The sequence below is a fragment of the Leopardus geoffroyi genome, chromosome D1 (genome assembly GCF_018350155.1).
Source record: "Leopardus geoffroyi isolate Oge1 chromosome D1, O.geoffroyi_Oge1_pat1.0, whole genome shotgun sequence".
Classification (NCBI taxonomy): Eukaryota; Metazoa; Chordata; class Mammalia; order Carnivora; family Felidae; genus Leopardus; species Leopardus geoffroyi.
This window is the reverse complement of record NC_059329.1, coordinates 32,882,534-32,905,704: the sequence shown is the minus strand read 5'-3', so window position 1 is coordinate 32,905,704 and position 23,171 is coordinate 32,882,534. Positions and strand designations below refer to the sequence as shown.

Here is a 23,171-nt window from a genome sequence, read left to right as displayed (position 1 = left end):
AACCCAACACCACAGTGAAGTGGGTGGCAGCTTAAGCCCACAGTGGATGTTAAATTTGTGGCTGTTCTTATTTTACTTTATACCCTTAAGCCTCCCAATTTTTTCTCACAGTCAGTATTTAACAAAAAATACTAATTTTTAATTTAGATATGTTCAAATTATTATAGTTTTAGGAACATTAAAAAATAATCTGTTAAATAGCCAGTTTCTTATGTTGCTATAATCTTGGTAGGAAAAGAAAAAGTCTTGTCTTTTAAAAATGTGAGCAGTGTATAATTTGCAGCTGACATTACTGGTGACTTTGAATGAAGAAAGAATCAGATGCATTATAACATGAGAAAAGTAGGGGCGCCTGGGTGGCGCAGTCGGTTAAGCGTCCGACTTCAGCCAGGTCACGATCTCACGGTCCGTGAGTTCGAGCCCCGCATCAGGCTCTGGGCTGATGGCTCAGAGCCTGGAGCCTGTTTCCGATTCTGTGTCTCCCTCTCTCTCTGCCCCTCCCCCGTTCATGCTCTGTCTCTCTCTGTCCCAAAAATAAATAAACGTTGAAAAAAAAAAAATTAAAAAAAAAAAAACATGAGAAAAGTAAAAAAAGGCAGAAACAGATCTTTTAATATCCCTCTTTCCATTGATCTCTTATAATGTCATCAAAGAATCTTATTTGTACTACTTATGAGTTCTTTTTCAGAAGCAAGTTTTGTCTGATTTTGAGTCAACCCCCAATCCTTTAAGAAGTAACATTATTTCATAGGGTCAGGGTACATGTAAAATCTCCCTTGAATAGTATTAAAAAATGCATTCACTAAGTTAAAATGCGCGTTTTACAGCCTTTCTTAGAACTGAGAAAAGTTCTCCATACTGGGTAAAGATCTGTCAATTCAGTGGGGTCAGTGGGGTCAATTCAGGTGGCCACAGGGCACACGTGCGTTGGAGAATGTGGAAGGGTTTGGGTTGTATTGTTCTCAGTAGAAGGTCCCTGTTGTTTTCTCGCTCCTGCTCCCGCTCAGGTGACTCTTACAGCAGCAGCCCAGACAGCACGCCCATGGGGAGCATCGAGTCCCTCTCCTCTCATTCCTCTGAACAAAACAGCACAACCAAGTCTGCTTCCTGCCAGGCCAGGGAGAAATCTGGAGGAATTCCTTGGATTGTATCCCCATCACCCTCCAATGGACAGAAAAGTCTTGGACTCTGGACAACTAGTCCTGAATCAAGTTCTAAAGAGGATGCGACCAAAACAGATGCAGAATCAGATTGCCAGAGTGTTGCCTCGGTCACCAGCCCCGGGGATGCTTCCCCACCCATAGACCTGGTCAAGAAAGGGCCTTATGGGCTTTCAGGACTGAAAAGAACCTCCGCTTCCTCTCTCAGATCCATCTCTGCAGCTGAAGGTAAACCAGATTTGGGCTTATGTAAAATGTCATTGTCTCTGTGCCACTTGCCGAATTGCTCAACATGATTAAGCAGGGAAAAGTTAATGGTGAAGGGGCTAACAATGCTGTTCCTGAGCTAGGATATTTAAAACTCCTGTGCACTGTGACTTCTTTCCTGGTTATTTCCATCTCTGTGAGGTGATGTCTTTGTAATTACTATAGATTGTGATCTCCCTGAATGATGGGCTGCTGTGCTCAAAGAACATTCTGTACCTTCTCATTTGGGCTTAGAAAAAACACTTCCTTTTGTTATGAGCATGTACTGTGTTACTGCTATTATTTTGTCTGATAGCACCTTGCCTGTTTTCTTGGGCTTTCTTTTTAGGAAACAAGAGCTACTGTGGATCCATTCAAAGCTTAACTTCTGTAGGTTCCAAAGAGATGCCCAAAGCCCCACCAAACCCAGACCTGCCTCCAAAAATGTGCAGGAGGTTAAGGCTAGACACTGCCTCAAGCAATGGCTACCAGCGACCTGGCTCTGTGTAAGTGAGAGAGAGTGTATATTTGTTGTATCTTCCAGGGATACACAGGAGTTGAGTATATCCAAAAGAACCCTTAGGACTCCCACAACTGAATACCTCATCTGCAGAGTAGGAACAATCATCTTCTGTAGGACCCTATCCCCTTCTACAAATGATGTACAAGTTAGAATAGGCTTAAAGTATGTATGTGTATACATATACAGACACATATACAATTTCAGTCACTTGCCTTACAAGCAGAACAATGGCTTAATTTAAGGACATGAGAATAGATGTATAATGTAATAGTTCTGGGTTTTCAAAGTAGACATTCTAAAAGCTAGACATTTACCTCTCAGCTGAGCAAACTGTCCTTATATCTCAACTTCCCCACCTCCTTGTTAGAAATACAACTACTGTGTAGATAGTGAGGGTTTGTTTTCTCTCCTCTCCATCATCTGTCTCCCCTATCTGAGTATTCACTGATTTAAATAAGCTCATGGAGAACAGGAGCTTGAAAGATGAGAGGGGGTACTTCTATTCAAAAGACATGACCCAGGAGTGTAAAGGCAGATAGGATAGGTACATCGATGTAAATAAGAAGGGGACAAAGAAAAGAACTTAGATAAACAAGCAAAATCTAAACAGGAAAGTCTTTATCCCTTTCATTTTGTTTTCCTGACTTACTGAGCTTTCCAAATGCCATATGAGCTATTACTGGGCATCTTTACATATGTTATCTGTTAATGTCCTTCATGTACTTCCACAGTAGGTAGTAGAAACCTCATTTTAGAGATAATGAGAACTAATACTTGGAAAGTTAAGGAACCAGTTTAATTATTCATTGAAAGTCCAGTGAGGCATTTCACTAAGCCTGTTTCCATAGAAACAGTGTCTTAAATTCATTCGTTCATCACCTTCTTTGACAAGAACCTTTTATTTTCAGAGTGTGTTTACCATACATTATCTCTCTTGGTCAGAAATCCAAGTACCACTATATAGACCAATACTATATTTGATATCTGTCTACTGCCTGGTATGTATAGTTCTAGCTGTTAAAGGAAATTAAATTTTAAGCCAATATGTCAAGGGAGATGAGAGAATATAAACTCCATCCTTTGTGAGGGAAAGAGAAGATTCACTTCTGTCTTACAACTGTACTGACAAAGTATGAATTAAAATTGAGGCAATGTGTATTCCATATTAGGTATAAAATGAACCTTCTGATTATCAACTGGCTAGGTTCTGGGAGAAAAGTTGATCAATTAAAGAAATAAGATACATGTTAAGATCTAGTTTAAAATATCATTCAAGGAATTTGATATTCTCTTCTAGTAAATATAGAAACTTTTCTAATTACCCCTGGTGCCTTAGTTTTAATATAGTCTCACTTTTTCAAATAGACAGTGCCTAGCCTCCCATGAATTGAAATAAGATTTGAATCCACAAATGTATTCATTGACCATATTTTCAGAGTTCCCTCTTTTCACTTTATAGGAACTGTGTTCAAATTAAAAAAAATGAAACATTTTAGAATTAGTTTTGTCTTAGCTATCAGAATGAACAACAGTTCTTTGTCTTGATGATTTGATTCTTCCCTGTGGCTCCACAGGAGTCAAAATCACTGACAGAAGCTGAGTGGGGAGAAAATGTTCTTTTTTACTGTTCCCATAGTTTTTTGAAGTAGAAAAGATGAGAACAGTAAGATCCCCAAGGGAAGGGGAGGTAGCTATAGGTTTATTACATCTGGTACTCTATGTGCTGGAGACTAGATCTAAAAATTTCTGCCACATTAAATCTTAAAACAATTAAAATTCAGATCAAATTTTGAGGATAGTTCTTAACTAATTATTTTTGGTTTGTGTTAAGTTATAACCCTGAATTATACTTTGAACTGAATAACATAATTTTTATTTTAATGAAAATCACATTTTAAAATTATTTTCAGTGTGGCAGCAAAAGCCCAACTGTTTGAAAATGTTGGTTCACTTAAACTGGATTCTTCTGGGCGGTAAGTTCTCAAAACCCTTAAAATGAAAAAAATAAATAAATAAAGTAGTGGTGACATTGTTGCTTTTTGTTGACATACTGAGTCATCTTTGACAGCTCTGACCTTCAGTTCTGCAGATGGTGAAATCCACACTCACTGTCTTGCACACGGGGAAAAAGATCATGTCTGTAAACGGCATTTAGCCTCTCAGACTGTTCCACTGATGCCTTATTTACTAAAATCTTCACAAAGGAACAGTTCTAAACAAGTTTTCTAAAAGATACAAGTTGCCATAACCTTTTGCATACTAAAGACTCCTTTGATGACAATTTGTGGAAAGTTTTCAAAGGTATATTCATGACTTTGAAAAGTTATAGAACTTTTTCTGGAACAAGTTTTATGAACATGCATTAAAAATTTGCTTATTACTAATGGCCACTGGGTTGCTCTAGGCTGATTGATCTAAACAGCTCTTTTTTTGAGTGCAGTACTTCATTCAGGATTTCCAGATTTTACCTTTCACTCTGTTGTAAAAAAGACGCAGGTTGTTGCATCTTACTGCTATTAATGTGCTTGCTTCTAAGGTTTTGCTTTCCTCTCCTCCCCTTGTAAAATTGATTCTTCTCATCCACAGTGGGCTTTGGTTTTTTATCTGAATATGTCTGAAATAATGGAATTTTATAGTATTTTGATATTTCTGGTTTTTTGTTTTGTTTTACCATCAGCAGCTAGTAGAGGTATGTGTCATTTAATAAATGCTTGTTATTAAAAGAGCATATAAATGAGACCACTTGAAGAATAAACTTTGATTTTTCCTTTGGATACACAAAGGCAATTTCGAGCTTACCATTCATATTTGGATAATTGAGGTTTTGAAGTAAAAGAACCACAGTTAATTGAAGTATCACTATATTTAACCACTGTTGTACACCTGAAAAAAATATAACACTGTTAACTATACGGGAATTAAATTTTTTAAAAAAGGTTGTTCAACCATAGAGTTTTATTGACCCTTTTAAAGTATGTGTACTTTTTCAGCAGTAGGCATTTACTAAATACCTACACAATATTGGGCTTTTGCTAGTTACTAGGGATAACAATGACCTTCAACTTCTGGTATTTTTTTTTTTTTTTTTCTCACAAGACCTAGCAGGGGTCTTTGTGTATCAATGCTTTTGACTTCACACAGTTGAGCCACTTTGGTATCTTACAGGTATGTTGGTTGATCCACGGAACTTATGTAACAAATCCCAGAGTAATTTCATTTACCTTACCTCCATCCATAGTATCTTCACCTTCTTCCCTTTGATCAAGATTTGGTGAAAACCAGGTACTGTGCATATCAGAGCAAACATCAGTTCTCTGAAACTGTCATCATTTTTAGACCTTAGTGTATGGGATTTAACTTTGCTACTTCTGTCTTGCTATATCATTGAATTGCTCCAGTAGGTGGAGTCCTTTTATTATAAAGCTCTAAGCAACCTGTAAGAGCTCAAGTTATGTAATCAAAGAGATAATCCTTTAAGAGCTTTAAGAAAACAAGCTATTAATCAAGTAAATCAGAATACTGTCAAATACTGAGATGTTCAACAATGAACCTATGCATTTTTAATATGCTTTTATATTATACTCTAAATCAACTTCTAATAGGCTGTCAGCATAAACTTAGAGCTTCTCAATACATTGAAGGTTGGAGTCATTATTTGTCAACAGTTCCACAGCACTTGTTGATGGTGTCATAGCTTTTCACCAAAAGAAAGGCCCAGTGGAACACAACAAATATCAGGGTCAGATAGACCTACGTTTAAATTCTTGGTTTACCACTTTCTAGTTGGAGTAACCTTGGAGTTACATATTTAGGAAAAATATTTTCTTTTTTTTTTTTCAATATATGAAGTTTATTGTCAAATTGGTTTCCATACAATGCCCAGTGCTCATCCCAAAATGTGCCATCCTCAATACCCATCACCCACCCTCCCCTCCCTCCCACCCCCCATCAGCCCTCACTTTGTTCTCAGTTTTTAAGAGTCTCTTATGCTTTGGCTCTCTTCCACTCTAACTTCTTTTTTTTTTCCCTTCGCCTCCCACCAGGGTTTCTGTTAAGTATCTCAGGACCCACATAAGAGTGAAACCATATGGTATCTGTCTTTCTCTGTATGGCTTATTTCACTTAGCATCACACTCTCCACTTCCATCCACATTGCTACAAAAGGCCATATTTCATTCTTTCTCATAGCACGTAGTATTCCATTGTGTATATAAGCCACAATTTCTTTATCCATTCATCAGTTGATGGACATTTAGGCTCTTTCCATAATTGGGCTATTGTTGAGAGCGCTGCTATGAACATTGGGGTACAAGTGCCCCTATGCATCAGTACTCCTGTATCCCTTGGATAAATTCCTAGCAGTGCTATTGCTGGGTCATAGGGTAGGTCTATTTTTAATTTTCTGAGGAACCTCCACACTGTTTTCCAGAGTGGCTGCACCAATTTGCATTCCCATCAACAGTGCAAGAGGGTTCCCGTTTCTCCACATCCTCTCCAGCATCTATAGTCTCCTGATTTGTTCATTTTGGCCACTCTGACTGGCATGAGGTGATATCTGAGTGTGGTTTTGATTTGTATTTCCCTGATGAGGAGCGACGTTGAGCATCTTTTCATGTGCCTGTTGGCCATCTGGATGTCTTCTTTAGAGAAGTGTCTATTCATGTTTTCTGCCCATTTCTTCATTGGATTATTTGCTTTTTGGGTGTGGAGTTTGGTGAGCTCTTTATAGATTTTGGATACTAGCCCTTTGTCTGATATGTCATTTGCAAATATCTTTTCCCATTCCGTTGGTTGCCTTTTAGTTTTGTTGGTTGTTTCCTTTGCTGTGAAGAATCTTTTTATCTTTATAAGGTCCCAGTAGTTCATTTTTGCTTTTAATTCCCTTGCCTTTGGGGATGTGTCGAGTAAGAAATTGCTACGGCTGAGGTCAGAGAGGTCTTTTCCTGCTTTCTCCTCTAGGGTTTTGATGGTTTCCTGTCTCACATTCAGGTCCTTTATCCATTTTGAGTTTATTTTTGTGAATGGTGTGAGAAAGTGGTCTAGTTTCAATCTTCTGCATGTTGCTGTCCAGTTCTCTCAGCACCATTTGTTAAAGAGACTGTCTTTTTTCCATCGGATATTCTTTCCTGCTTTGTCAAAGATGAGCTGGCCATACGTTTGTGGGTCTAGTTCTGGGGTTTCTATTCTCTTCCATTGGTCTATGTGTCTGTTTTTGTGCCAATACCATGCTGTCTTGATGATGACAGCTTTGTAGTAGAGGCTAAAGCCTGGGATTGTGATGCCTCCTGCTTTGGTCTCCTTCTTCAAAATTACTTTGGCTATTCGGGGCCTTTTGTGGTTCCATATGAATTTTAGGATTGCTTGTTCTAGTTTCGAGAAGAATGCTGGTGCAATTTTGATTGGGATTGCATTGAATGTGTAGATAGCTTTGGGTAGTATTGACATTTTGACAATATTTATTCTTCCAATCCATGAGCAAGGAATGTTTTTCCATTTCTTTCTTCTTCAATTTCTTTCATAAGCTTTCTATAGTTTTCAGCATACAGATCTTGTACATCTTTGGTTAGATTTATTCCTAGGTATTTTATACTTTTGGTGCAATTGTGAATGGGATCAGTTTCTTTATTTATCTTTCTGTTGCTTCATTATTAGTGTATAAGAATGCAACTGATTTCTGTACATTGATTTTCTATCCTGCAACTTTGCTAAATTCATGTATCAGTTCAGCAGACTTCTGGTGGAGTCTGTCAGATTTTCCATGTATAATATCATGTCATCTGCAAAAAGTGAAAGCTTAACTTCATCTTTGCCAATTTGGATGCCTTTGATTTCCTTTTGTTGTCTGATTGCTGATGCTAGAACTTCCAGCACTATGTTAAACAATAGCGGTGAGAGTGGACATCCCTGTCGTATTCCTGATCTCAGGGGAAAAGCTCTCAGTTTTTCCCCATGGAGGATGATATTACCTGTGGGCTTTTCACAAATGGCTTTTATGATCTTTAAGTATGTTCCTTCTATCCCGACTTTCTCGAGGGTTTTTATTAAGAAAGTTTGCTGAATTTTGTCAAATGCCTTTTCTGCATCGATTGACAGGATCATATGGTTCTTATCTTTTCTTTTATTAATGTGATGTATCACATTGATTCATTTGCGAATATTGAACCAGCCCTGCAGCACAGGAATGAATCCCACTTGATCATGGTGAATAAATCTTTTTATATTCTGTTGAATTCGATTTGCTAGTATCTTATTGAGAATTTTTGCATCCATATTCATCAGGGATATTGGCCTGTAGTTCTCTTTTTTTCCTGGGTCTCTGTCTGGTTTAGGAATCAAAGTCATACTGGCTTCATAGAATGAGTCTGGAAGTTTTCCATCCCTTTCTATTTTTTGGAATAGCTTGAGAAGGGTAGGTATTATCTCTGCTTTAAACGTCTGGTAGAACTCCCCTGGGAAGCCATCTGGTCCTGGACTCTTATTTGTTGGGAGATTTTTGATAACCGATTCAATTTCTTCGCTGGTTATGGGTCTGTTCAAGCTTTCTATTTCCTCCTGATTGAGTTTTGGAAGCGTGTGGGTGTTTAAGAATTTGTCCATTTCTTCCAGGTTGTCCAGTTTGTTGGCATATAATTTTTCATAGTATTCCCTGATAATTGCTTGTATTTCTGAGGGATTGGTTGTCATAATTCCATTTTCATTCATGATTTTATCTATTTGGGTCATCTCCCTTTTCTTTTTGAGAAGCCTGGCTAGAGGTTTATCTTTTTTTTTTATTTTTTCAAAAAACCAACTCTTGGTTTCGTTGATCTGCTCTACAGTTTTTTTAGATTCTATATTGTTTATTTCTGCTCTGATCTTTATTATTTCTCTTCTGCTGCTGGGTTTAGGCTGCCTTTGCTGTTCTGCTTCTATTTCCTTTAGGTGTGCTGTTAGATTTTGTATTTGGGATTTTTCTTGTTTCTTGAGATAGGCCTGGATTGCAATGTATTTTCCTCTCAGGACTGCCTTCGCTGCATCCCAAAGCTTTTGGATTGTTGTATTTTCATTTTCGTTCGTTTCCATAAATTTTTTTATTTCTTCTCTAATTGCCTGGTTGACCCACTCATTCTTTATTAGGGTGTTTTTTAACCTCCATGCTTTTGGAGGTTTTCCAGACTTTTTCCTGTGGTTGATTTCAAGCTTCATAGCATTGTGGTCTGAAAGTATGCATGGTATAATTTCAATTCTTGTATACTTATAAGGGCTGTTTTGTGACCCAGTATGTGATCTGTCTTGGAGAATGTTCCATGTCACTCGAGAAGAAAGTATATTCTGTTGCTTTGGGATGCAGAGTTCTAAATATATCTGTCAAGTCCATCTGATCCAATGTATCATTCAGGGCCCTTGTTTCTTTATTGACCGTGTGTCTAGATGATCTATCCATTTCTGTAAGTGGAGTGTTAAAGTCCCCTGCAATTACCACATTCTTATCAATAACGTTGCTTATGTTTGTGAGTAATTGTTTTATATATTTGGGGGCTCCTGTATTCGGCGCATAGACATTTATAATTGTTAGCTCTTCCTGATGGATAGACCCTGTGATTATTATATAATGCCTTTCTTCATCTCTTGTTATAGCCTTTAATTTAAAGTCTAGTTTGTCTAATATAAGTATGGCTACTCCAGCTTTCTTCTGACTTTCAGTGGAATGATAAATAGTTCTCCATCCCTTCACTCTCAATCTAAAGGTGTCCTCAGGTCTAAAATGAGTCTCTTGTAGACAGCAAATAGATGGGTCTTGTTTTTTTATCTATTCTGATACCCTATGTCTTTTGGTTGGCGCATTTAGTCCATTTACATTCAGTGTTATTATAGAAAGATACGGGTTTAGTCATTGTGATGTCTGTAGGTTTCATGCTTGTATTGATGTCTCTGGTACTTTGTCTCACAGGATCCCCCTTAGGATCTCTTGTAGGGCTGGTTTAGTGGTGAGGAATTCCTTCAGTTTTTGTTTGTTTGGGAAGACCTTTATCTCTCCTTCTATTATAAATGACAGACTTGCTGGATAAAGGATTCTCGGCTGCATATTTTTTCTGTTCATCGCATTGAAGATCTCCTGCCATTCCTGGGCTGCCAAGTTTCAGTAGAGAAATCAGTCACGAGTCTTATAGGTCTCCCTTTATATGTTTATCCTTTAAACGTTTCCTTTATACGTATATCTCTAGCTGCTTTCAGAATTTTCTCTTTATCCTTGTATTTTTCCAGTTTCACTATGATATGTCATGCAGAAGATCGATTCAAGTTACGTCTGAAGGGAGTTCCCTGTGCCTCTTGGATTTCAATGCCTTTTTCCTTCCCCAGATCTGGGAAGTTCTCAGCTATTATTTCTTCAAGTACACCTTCAGCACCTTTGCCTCTCTCTTCCTCCTCTGGTATGACAATTATGCGTGTATTATTTCTCTTTAGTGCATCAGTTAGTTCTCTAATTTTCCCCCTCATACTCCTGGATTTTTTTTATCTCTCTTTTTCTCTGCTTCTTCTTTTTCCATAATTTTATCTTCTAGTTCACCTATTCTCTCCTCTGCCTCTTCAATCCGAGCCATAGTTGTCTCCATTTTGTTTTGCAGTTCATTGATAGCATTTTTTAGCTCCTCCTGGCTATTCCTTAATCCCTTGATCTCTGTAGCAAGAGATTCTCTGCTGTCCATTATACTGTTTTCAAGCCCAGCGATTAATTTTATGACTATAATTCTAAATTCACTTTCTGTTATATTGTTTAAATCATTTTTGATCAGTTCGTTAGCTGTTGTTATTTCCTGGACGTTTTTCTGAGGGGAATTCTTCCGTTTGGTCATTTTGGATAGTCCCTGGAGTGGTGAGGGACTGTGGGGCACTTCCCCTGTGCTGTCTTGCATAACTTGTGTTGGTGGGCGGGCTGCAGTCAGACCTGATGTCTGCCCCCAGCCCAATGCTGGGGCCACAGTCAGACTGGTGTGTACCTTCTCTTCCCCTCTCCTAGGGGCAGGATTCACTGTGGGGTGGCGTGGCCTGTCTGGGCTACTTGCACACTGCCAGGTTTGTGGTGCTGGGGATCTGGCATATTAACTGGGGTGTATCGGCTAGGTGCACAGGGGCAGGAGGGGCAGACTCAGCTCTCTTTTCCTTCGGAGATCCGCTTCGGGAGGGACCCTGGGCACAGGGAGGGAGTCAGACCCGCTGGAGGGATGGCTCTGCAGAAGCACAGCATTGGGTGTTTGTGCGGTGCTAGCAAGTTCCCCTTTGGGATTTTGGCTGGGGGATGAGCGAGGGAGATGGCGCTGGCGAGCACCTTTGTTCCCACCAAGGTGAGCTCTGTCGTCTGGGGCTCAACAACTCTCCCTCCCGTTGTCCTCCAGCCCTCCCGTTCTCTGAGCAGAGCTGTTAGCTTATAACGTTCCAGATTTCAAGTCCCGTTTGCTGTCGGAACACACTCCGTCTGACCCCTCCGCTTTTGCCAGCCAGACTCGGGGGCTCTGCTTGGCCGGCGGGCTGCCCCTCCACCCCGGCTCCCTCCCGCCAGTCCGTGCAGCGCACACCGCCTCTCCGCCCTTCCTACCTTCTTCCGTGGGCCTCTCGTCTGCGCTTGGCTCCAGAGACTCCATTCTGCTAGTCTTCTGGCGGTTTTCTGGGTTATTTAGGCAGGTGTAGGTGGAATCTAAGTGATCAGCAGGACGCGCAGTGAGCCCAGTGTCCTCCTACGCTGCCATCTTCGAAAAATATTTTCTTTTTCTATAAAATGAAGATCATAATTCTGCCCTTGACAAATTCTTATAAATGTACACTACAATTTATTTGCAGTACTTGCTAAGTTCTCTGTAGATGGTCTATGATGGTAACTATTATTATTGTTACTTAAAGTGCTTGCTTAAGATATTGAAGCCTCTAATATATTAATGTTACTAAATCACTAACCATTTGCAATCACCTGATACTATTTTATACCATTAAATACAAGTGAAAAACAGATAGAAATTGAGGGCATTTCCCATACTAACCTCCTACAAAGTCTATTTTGGTTTCTTCTAGGGAGCTCAGGGTTATCCTTGAATTGGACCTTGAAGAATGATAGAACCAGTAGTAGGCAGTAGGACTACTAGCCATGTTTGGGAAAGAGACCTAATGGGAGATTTCAGTGGATGGCTTTGAACAACAGGAAAGTGACACTTCTGGGAGTTACTGTAGACTGAGTCATTGAACAAAGGGGTGATCTAATCATGGGTGCGCTTGAATAGATCACTCAAGTGGCTTTTCTAGGAGGTTGTGAAGGGGAGAGAACAGTTGGCCGTCTTGGATGGAATTTGTTGAGGTTTAAAGGGCCTTAATTAGGGCAGTAACAAAAGCATGAAAAACCATAAGGAGAATTTTATGGATCAGACCAGGATTGGGCAACTGCTTGGATATTTTGGGAATGAAAGATAGGTAAAGAAAATTCCAAGTCTTTGAGACTGACTGTCAAAAAGAATGGAAATTTAGCTTCTGATCTTAGCTTGTGAGTATATAGGAGAGGAAAGGAAATGTTGACCATAATGTTCAAGGAGCCTGAGGAACATTGACAGGCAGTTAGAAATGTGCAACTGGAACCAGGGGAGGGCATGGTGTTTGATGCCATTTGAGAAACTTCCATACAGCAGTTACTGCATAAATAAAGCTGAGGGTACTCAATGATGGAGCTTATTGAGTGAAAAAGGAAAAATATCTGAGCGTTGGTCTTTGGTGAGTGGTTTTATTTAAGGGTCAAGCATGTGAGTGTGAAGAAATGATAAAGAGAGGTAATGGTCAATGTGGTAGAAGCAAAAGTGTCAAGGAGATCATTAGAGGAGGACACTGGTTTTAATCTCTAAGGCATCACTGGAAATCTTGAAGAAATCAGGTTCAGTGGAGTGGGAGGGGTCACTCTGCAAGGAGCTTGACCTATAAGACTTGTTAATATGAATTTTCCTGAGTTGCTGCAGACTCTGTAAACCAGAATATCTGAGACTGAAGCCTGGAGAATATGAATTTTTGACAACATCCCCAAATGGTTTTTATGTGCCAAAAAATACTGTTTTTGAGAGTCATTTGAACAGAGAAAAATGTCTTAGTGCCTAGTACATCCTTAAGTAGACATTGGTTATATACAATGCCTTCAAAAGCCAAATGTCACTAGGCTCTGTTTCACCATTATAAAATATGTGGAAAATGGTACTTTTAAAGCCTTCACCTAAATGTCAGTTAAATGTGGGCGGAGGGGAAGATCCACTTTAACATAATTTATGCAAGCTATACAAATATCTTCTGAAGGTTGAATTGAGAATTATATGGTTGAGAATTAGGAAAAGTGAGAGTGCCTGGCTCATTATAAGCAATCACATATTTCTATTGTCATAATTTAAAAGCAGTGTTGAAAAAAATAAAACCAATGTTTTGTTTATAATTGCAAAGCACCAAAGCAAAACTCAACAAAGTCTTCTCATCCAGTGAGTTTGAGATTTAAGAAGGCTGTCATTGATTTACAGCACAGTACACATGTAAGATACACATAACATATTGTGCTACATTAAGAAACACAAAAGAATGCATTATTTTTAAGAATAACATTTTTTTTCTCTTAGAGAATGTGGGTAGTACTAATAAATTTTAAAAAAGTAAAGGAAAGCCACCTCTTATCTCACCACCTGAAGACAACCTCAGTTAACATTTTGGTTCACAACCACCTAATCTCATCTATGACCATGGTTCTTGAAATTTTTGGTCTCAGAACACCTTTATACACTAAAGAAAAAGAAAACATTGAGAACCTCCAAAGAGCTTTTGTTTATGTGGATTATATCTATTTATATTTACTAGAAATTTAAACTGAGCAATTTAAAAATATTTATGAATTTAGTAAAAATATGAATAAGTTAATGCAACTAAAGAGGTGTAACAGTAACATACTTTGTTGTTAGAGGACAGAATTGTGATTATTTACTCTTATTTACTGTCAGCAATTATCAATAATAGATGTGATTTTTTTTTTTCACTGATATTAAGAGACTTCACAGATGACATTCAAATAGTCACCACAAATGTTCTAGACCAGCAATCAGGAGATGTAGTTTCTAGCCTGACTCTGCTGTAACTTTAATTTCTCTTGGACTTCATTTCTACATATAGAAGATGAACCAAGCAAAATGCCTGTTTCCTTTCAAAATCCAAACTCCTATCACCTAAGTCACCTGATGATCACAAGTCCTAAAACATTTGGGGGTCACCCTTTTCTATAAAACCTAGGCAGAGAGTTTATGTGCCTACCCCTAGATACAATAGGGTCTAACCTCCCCACCACTTTCCTCTTCCAAAGGCCATATTTTTAATGTGTTTTGAAAACAACAGAAATTGTTTCACATCCAACACTAACACAGACCACATGGAAGCCCACTCCTCCTCTGTTGTTGCCATATACTGAACGTGCTGCAGTCAGCTTCCATTCCTTAATGATGGTGACTACTGAGAGCTCAGGAACTGACACCTCTCTTCCTTAATCCCATCAAAGCACCATTAATACAATAACAAAGATTTTTTTAAAGGCCATTACATATGAATATAAATAAATTTTATGAAAATATTTTTTAAAACAAAGAGCTACTTTATTTAACATTTTTGTAGACCTCTTTAAAACATGGCATACTAGAATATAAATGGATTCTCGTATATACTTCATTTGCTCTCAGAGCAATGTCCTCTCAGGGCCCTACCTACCCATCCATCCAGGTTCCCCTTGACTATACTTTGTGAACCACTCCTCTATGATAAACACAGAAAAGGAATTATGAAGGTGGTGCTCACTGTATTGCTCCAACATAGTACCCAACAGAGAAAAGATGCTCAACAAAGTTGTTGGGTAAATGAATAAAATAATACATTTTTAACTTAAAAAGACTTTGTTACTCACTTTTTCACTTCATTTTCAATGGAGTTGCAATGCACGTGCCTTTTACATAAGCAGCTTTACAAGCGTCCATGGGAGTTCTTTAGCATTGAGACATTCAGTATTCACTCAGATATCTAAGCCAGAAACAGCCAGTATTTGTTGACAAAAGCGTAAAAAAGGAACATGTGACTAATTTTAAAAAATCTCCAACCAGTGGCCCAGAAGCAAATGTAGTATTTATTGTAAATAGTCATGGGCAATTTAGGGGCCTTGCAAGGACATATTTTTTTATAAAATAATTGCCTTACAGGCTAATATTGTTTTATGCCATGTGTTCTTCTACATTATTATTTAAATTAGCTGCCTGATGCTTTATTTGGGTTGGTGTTTTTAAATCTTCTGATGAAGACTTAGGTTTTGATTTTTTTGTTTTTAGCTTTTCTATATGTTACTACTACGTTGGCATCTTTTTAACTATATCTAGGTTCATTCCTCCTTCCTTCATACAAAAAATATACGTGTGTGTGTGTGTGTGTGTGTGTGTGTGTGTGCGCCCGTGTGTGTGTGTTTGTGTATGTGTGTATCATTAAGTGACCCTCCAGAAAATATTGTATCAGTTTTGATCAATCATAGCTTATGATTAAGATAAGCATTGTGAATTTTGCACACTTATCAAAGCTCTGTAAGTTTACTCATTAGTAATAGTGTATAGAATTAGGAATGAATCTATACATGAACAGATGTATAGATCATGAACAGATCATTCTCTCGATGATAAGGGAAGAAATAGCTTTCAGCATGCTGAGTGTCATTACCTTACTCTCCCATGCAATAAGAAGCAAGATTTTCAGAATCCTTTTCAAAGAATATTAGGATCTTCTGAAGAAAGACCTAATAGGTGACAGTATTATTTTCACATCTTCTTCAATATACCAAGGCAGTAAAAGAGGAATCATTAGCACCTGAAGAGAAAACTTCACAGTCACAGACATCTACATTAAATCATCAAAGCTTTCTGCTGAGTTAACACCTGTAGTTACAGATCTCAGCAGAAGAAAATTATACCTGTCTAGTCATATGCACAGATGATTGAAAAGTCAGGACAGATATTATTTTGTGCTGTGTATTTTTGACACATACAACAATATCTTTATTTCGTGATATAATTATTCTACATGCCTCCCCCTTGCTATCCAATCCCATAAAACACTATAGAGAGAACATTCATATCTGAAATATTTACAAAAATAGTTTGGTTGTATTCAGTATATAATTTCAAAAAGTATATCATTGCAATGATTATTATATCTTTTTTTTAAGTTTATTTATTTATTTTGAGAGAGTGAGAGGGTAGAGAGAGATAGGGAGAGAGAATCTCAAGCAGGCTCTGCACTGTTAGCACAGAACTCAATGGCAGAGATCGAACTCATGAATCATGATATCATGACCTGAGCCAAAATCAAGACTTGGAGGCTTAACCGACTAAGCCACACAGGCACCCCAGGATTATTATATCTTAATCATTTCTATAACTGGAAATTATTTCCTTATGCATCTCTTAGATTAATGATTCAAAGCAGTAGGACTTAATATTAGAGAAAATTGTTGCCGTTAGAAAATTTGGTTTTTTTGAAAAACACATATTTTTAGAGAAATGGTTCTGGGACTCTCAATTATGTCAGCTATCAGATCATATTAGATCAAATCATACCAAATTAGATCAAATGATTATAATTAACTAGAAGATTTATAGGAAAAACTAATGTATTTTTTTTTATTTAGGATTATCATGGTCTGATTCTTACAAGTCTTCATAACTTGGTAGTATCCTCTTCCCCCACCCCCCCACACCCATGTCAGCCAGCACATACATTCATGTGCCTGCATGTACATACACACACGTACATATGATTCTTCTTTAGTGTAGAGCCCTGTACTTCCTCAATTCTTCCTTGCATGATGCAGCCCTGAGAAGTGTTCTGTGTGGGCTAGTAGTCATTCCTAAATCTGCCTGCTGCAGGCTCTCCTAGGCTATCCTAGCAGACTTTCTGAAAGTACAACCTGAGACTTAAACCTCATGAAATAGATTCTGAGGGTAGGACCATATTTTTTCTCTATAAGCTTTCTAATTTTCAGATAACTTTTTGGAAACCCAGTTTAAATGACCTAGCCTCATTCTGGAAGTGTAGGGAATAAGACCCATTATCTAGCTCCAACAGGGAAGTGAAATCATAATGTACACTGCTCTTTGAGAGAGCTGTAGATAGCAAACACTGCTGATGCTTCTTTGTAGATAAAGTACTGGGCCCTCAGGGAGGAAAGACAGGGTGCCTTCAATATTTAAAAGGACTCACTGTGTATGAAACAGAGCCCAGAGCTTCTTAACTTTTTTTTTTCCATTCATTGATTCAGCAAATATTTATTGAGTTACTAAGCATCAGGCCTCATTCATGGAAGTTGCATTCTAATTGAAGAAGGTTATAGAAATATCAACAGTAACAACAGAATACCAGATACTAATGCCATGCAAACTTAAAACAGGAGAATATGATAGTTGCCTGGGCAGCTGTTTTAGAGTGTGTGGTCAGGAAGACCTCTAACTTTTAGCAAAACGTAGGAAATTTAAGATGAACTAGAAGTGGACAACCATGTTTAGATCAAGGGGAAAACATGTCAGGGCAAAGCCCTGGGGTGAGAATGACTTTGGCATGTTTGAGGAGGTAAAAGCAGGCCAGTGTGAATGGAGTATAGTAGATGAGCAGGTAGGTACAGAAGAAGCAGGAGATACTAACAGGTACCTGATTGTGCACAGTATGGAAGCTAGAGTTGGAAACCAGTTGAAGGGTTGTTTTCAGGGAAATAATGTGGTCGTCACACGATCATCAGAACCTTTTTCAAACTGGCTGCTCTGTATAGAATGGATTTTAAGTAGACAAAACAAGAGGCCTAGAGGATTTAGAAAGGTAGGAAGCCATTCTGTGAGCCACACCAGAAATGATTTTGGCTTGGGCTCTGGTTGTGATAGAGATGGTGAGAAGTAGGTGAAATCAGCATAACTTGCACATCATATGAAGGTAATTGGATGTTGTCGAATGAAGGTGACTTGACTAGTGATTTGATAAGCAGCCTCAGATGATGGCTTTTTAGTGTTGGCTCAAATATTTTTAAATATATCACATATAAAATTCTGAAATTCTGTTTTGTCTTAAGAAACTAGAGTATCTGGCTACATTGAGTCTGAATTCTCATATGGCAGCAGATGTTGGGAGCTGAATATTGGCTTCCCACTTTAGGAGATGGGTATAGGCTCTGGTTTGCAAAGCCTCCATCTATCCTCATTGTTTTCCTGACAATGAGGCTATTGTTGGTTGCCATTTATCATCAATTTATTCTATTCTTTTTCCTATCTCATGTACACTTAATTTATTTACCATATCCTGTAGGCCTTTTAATTTTTGGGTCTCACCTCTGATAGAAAGTAGGAAAAAAGCTATAGGGTACCTATGAACCTCTATATAGGTGTAAAATGGTCTGTTTGCCAGCATACTAACAATTATATAATAATAGTGTTCTTTAAAACCAGCTTGTGCTGTTAGAAGCCAGGTTGGTTACCCTTGGAGACATTTCCTAGAAACACAAGAAGGGTTTTTGGTATGATATGAGTGTTTTTGCTTTGTGAAAAATGCTCTTATGCATACTTACATGTGTACTTGATGTATATTATACTCCAATTACAACTAAAAACTAATATTATTTTTTACAAATGATTTGAAGTATAAATGTATTTTTGTTGAGAGCTGTGTATTTTATAAATTACTTTTTGCTCTTTCAGCCAAGCCAAAGCCATGTACTCTTGTAAAGCAGAGCACAGCCATGAACTTTCTTTCCCACAGGGGGCAATATTTTCTAATGGTAAGTATACCCATTCCCTTTGCTTAAGTTTATTATCATGGGGATGATGAAGGAGTAGTAATGGGATAAGAAGCTAAAGTAGAAGCCAAGAGACTCAGAATCTGCTCTAGCCCCTGCCTCTCATAACCTGTACAAGTTAATACACTGTATTTCTTTCGAGCCCAGTTTCCTCCTATATATGAAAGAGAGGGAGAGAGAAGGAAGAAGGAATCGGGGGAGATAGGAGAGATGGAAGGATGGGAGGGATTGGGGAGGAAGAGAGATTGGTTACATGAATGCAGAGGACATTTCCAGCCTTAAAGGTGCTTTGACATTGTTTTGACAACTTGAGTATATTTATGCAATCTGATGTGCATTTTTACCCATTTGTGTATATAATTATTTGAAGCTAATGCTGATTGAATGACATTTTTTTTTCATTTTTTGCCAGTATACCCATCAGTGGAACCAGGATGGTTGAAGGCAACTTACGAAGGCAAAACAGGACTAGTTCCAGAAAATTATGTTGTCTTCCTCTAATACTGTTTAGTGGATGGCAGTATCTTCATGGTATCCATGGTAACAATAATAAGTGCTATGATTTTATCTGACACAGATATGGGAATCAGCCCACTAAATGAAACGTAAATTTCTATCAAGTTCTACACCAGCAGACCATGTAGCTCCCTATAAATGAAAAAGAAAAAAAATGCATAAATTGTTAGCCATGCCATTCTTTTAATTTTTACTTCTTGACTGGTTTCTTATTTTAAAATCTTGCCCCCACCCTTGTTTTTGATAACTAACTCTGCACATTGTCTTTTCCATAACAATTGTAGAATACTGTGTTAAGTACTATATCCCAGAAATTTGGAAACTAGAAATTTGCTGTAAGGATTTTCAGATAAGTCCTTTACTGTCTGGAATTCTCTGAGGAACCTTGAAATCATTACTTAAAATGTAATTTAAATTGTTCATTCATTATTTTTTCTTACGAATTTCTTTCTTTTCTATGTCATTGTTTTGCTGGTCCTAAACATTTCAAGGAAATAAGTTGTTGTTGTCTTTTTTTAACGTTAAGTTTATTTTTATTTGTTTACCAAGTAGATGATGATATTCAAAAGGAATAATGTAAATGATGTCTATAAATGAAACCAAGTTAAGTCATACACTGATTTCAATATAAACACTCCATTCAGCATTCCAGATGCCTTCTATGGGTATAGAGTGGGGATTAGCAAACTATTTCTGTCAAGACCTGATAGTAAATATTTGGGGGTTTTGTATACCCTAAAGGTCTTTACTACAGTACTCAACTGCCATTGTAGCAGAAAGCACTCATAGATAATGAATAAGCAAATGAATAAGGCTTAGTGCCAATACAACTTTATTTATGGACTCTGCAGTTTGAAAATTTTCAAAATTCTCATTCTTAAAATCTATTGAAAAATAGAAATATTTTAGCTGTTGGGCCATGTAAAACTAGTGAAGGGCCAGATTTGACTCATGGGTAATAGTTTGCTGATGCCTGGTTTAGAGGATGTATAAAACTATCTTTATAACTTTGGGATTTAATGAAATTTTACCACATTAACATATAAATACTGATAAGTCATATGCACATATCATCTGATAGTGGCATTACAGTGGCATCAAAAAATATAATAAAATGAAAACAATGTAAAAAGTGGATTTTTAAGGCAGCAGCCTAAATTCTACTTGTAAGACTATAAAGTGTCAATGTATTTTATTGATATCTAATATTGGCTTTTGAGAAATTCTTGTACAGATGATAAAGATTTTTTTAAAGGTACAAGTATGCTTAAATTCTTTTAAATTCTATACTTAGTTGCAATAAAAACCAAACATAAAGGTACAGGATTCTTAAATAATCTTTAGCCTCACAATTTAAAATTGTTTAATCATCTTTAGCAGGAATAAAATCTGTACCTGATTTTATTTCATGCCTTTCAATTTATAGCTTTTATTAGGAATTTCACTGAATTTATAGAGTGTAGAAATAGATATTCACTACCCATTTAAATAGATCATCAACATCTGGTCGTGCATCAACCATTATTTCTATTTCAATTATTCTAATATATTATCTCTATAAATATCTGCATGTGGCAAAGAGCCTCTCCTCTTAAGATTCCAAAAAGCTGGTTACTTGCCATTGATGGCCACAGCACTGGTCCACTGGGACATGATATTTTACTTGTTACTTCAGATTTCTCCATGTACAGACACTCAGGTATTGATTACATAAAGCTCTTTTTGCAGACAGAGTCAAAATCAGAAATAAATACCAGTACATCGAATAAAGGGATGAAAAATATTTAATATTATAAAAATTAGTAATATAATAAAAAAAATCTGATAAATGTTTATTTTTTACCTCCTGCTTTTGATCTTTGTATACTTATGATCAGGTGTTGCTAGAGCTTTTTGGTCTCTAGATCCTTGGTGGCCTTTTCCTAGTAATAATAACATTGCTGATAGCCTGACTACCTTCTGCTGGAACAGAAGGCAATCTCTCCAATGTTCCAGTCCCTATGTTTATATGACACCCTCAGTTTAAATGCCTTTGCCATCATCTGACATCCTACTAGATTAGAATGTCTTAATGGCAAATTGATTACCTTGCAAAGATCAACTTGACTCCAAAGAAAGATTCAGAATTCCACTTCATTTGCTGCAACATAGAGAAATCTCAACGTTCATTTTATTTTAACACAGACCAGAGTGTTCTTTCCTCTGAGTTGTCTGTGAGCTAATTCCACTGACGATTAGTGAGGAATTAAAGCTTTTGTTGTATAGGACATGAATGAAGCCCAACTCTCCTTTATTATATACTAAGGCATTACTATACATTTATTGTGGCATTACTTACTGTGGTCCCTTTTTTGAAACAAAAGTGTAAGTGCTTGTTCAAATTGTACCTTTTTTTGAAGTTTTAATCTTACAGATTTATGGCGATGGTCCTTTTTTCTTCATATTGATTACATGTGTTAAGCAAGTCATGGCCATATACTGCTTTTCCTTAGAAATAAGTTTCCCACAGGTAAGGTATTCATGAGCATTGAGAAGATCAAGACATGTGCTCTAAATTACATGGAATATTAATTACACAAGAAGGTAATGACAGTCATTGAAAGACAATCACACTTAAAAATTTAACCACAGTTCAATGATGAAACCTTAGTATTTTAGGGATAATGTGAAGATAGGTTAGAATCGCCACCTCTACATCTCCAAAACACACAATGTGCACACCCTAAACACTGCTTACAGTATAATCAGTATGAGGAAGAGTTGATAAGTCTATGTCAATCATCTTGTGTACTATGTAAAAATATCCTCGAGTACAAAACATTTATGTATTTAACAGGTGACTCTTTTGTTATGCCATAACTCCTACCACATTTATAGACACTAGTCAGTTAACTGAAGGTTTTTCTTGTGTTATGTGTAAATGTGTGAAAAGTAAAATAATCTTTGTATTCCTGTGAAGTCCATGAAGTATGAGGAAGTGCCATTTCTTCTTGTTTGATTTGAGTGGCTTTGGTAGTTGTGTTGACTCTCTGTACTTTGTAATGTGAATGAGTGTAACCAGGTCTCTCAACAATGGCTTCTTTGCTAGCTCTTTCAGGAACAGGTGAAGAAAAAAAAAATGTACTTTACAGTCTCAAACTATCCAAGTTTCCAAATAGGAAAAATAAAGATATATAATGACTTTTATTCTTATTCTATGATAATTGGTTTTACATATTGTGGTACTCCTTTTAAAAATCAACTAGGTTGAACCAAAAAAAAAAAAAAAAAAAATCCACTAAGTTGTAAGGAAAAAAAATCTGGCCCTGTAATCCTTTGACAATAACCTCAATCACCTTGTTACTCCCAGCCTCATTCTTCAGGTCTACATCTGTTTCTGAAACAAAAAGGGTAGCATTCATATGGATGCTGGTGTAGAAGAGTCCCTCAGAGCCTTCTCTCAGACAACTGTGTTTGTAGTATACCCCTCAATATGTATTTAGGATGCTTTAATTAGCATTTAGAGCCCCAACTTGAATTACACTTAACTGACTCACAAGTTAGAGGCAGACTGGTTAGGGTCAGATTTTGTTCTTTGTTTTTATAATAACTTTTTAATTTGCAGCTGTTACTATGACCTAATAACAGGTTAACTCAATAACCTAATCATTAAGTAGGACCCCAAAATCATATCTCCCTGTTAAAGAAGAAAACAGAGACTTTACTATTATTCAGAAGTTATTTTGCACTTGACTAAAGTTTTCCCACTTAGGGTGGGAATAGTAAATTGATGTTTACCTTTGCTTCCTATCTTTTTTGGTTACCTTCCAAAGTCAAAACAATTTTTACAAATGAACCTTTTTGAATAATCTATGTCCTGCCTGTCTCCTGTTAATCTGCAGACTTA

General features: G+C 37.2%; 1 protein-coding gene across 2 annotated transcripts in view; it reads left to right on the top strand.

The window, feature by feature from the left end:
* Window positions 1-22,471, top strand: part of ARHGAP42 (Rho GTPase activating protein 42) — a 320,243-nt gene extending 297,772 nt beyond the window's left edge. Inside the window, exons 20-24 of one of the 2 annotated variants that reach the window (XM_045483540.1) lie at window positions 1,008-1,388; window positions 1,756-1,912; window positions 3,840-3,902; window positions 18,672-18,751; window positions 19,182-22,471. In XM_045483540.1, coding sequence (XP_045339496.1) covers window positions 1,008-1,388; window positions 1,756-1,912; window positions 3,840-3,902; window positions 18,672-18,751; window positions 19,182-19,270 — 770 coding nt within the window. In that variant the 3' untranslated portion in view covers window positions 19,271-22,471. The remainder of the gene's footprint in view (window positions 1-1,007; window positions 1,389-1,755; window positions 1,913-3,839; window positions 3,903-18,671; window positions 18,752-19,181) is intronic. The other variant, XM_045483541.1, reaches the window with a different exon arrangement.
* Window positions 22,472-23,171: the final 700 nt, after the last annotated feature.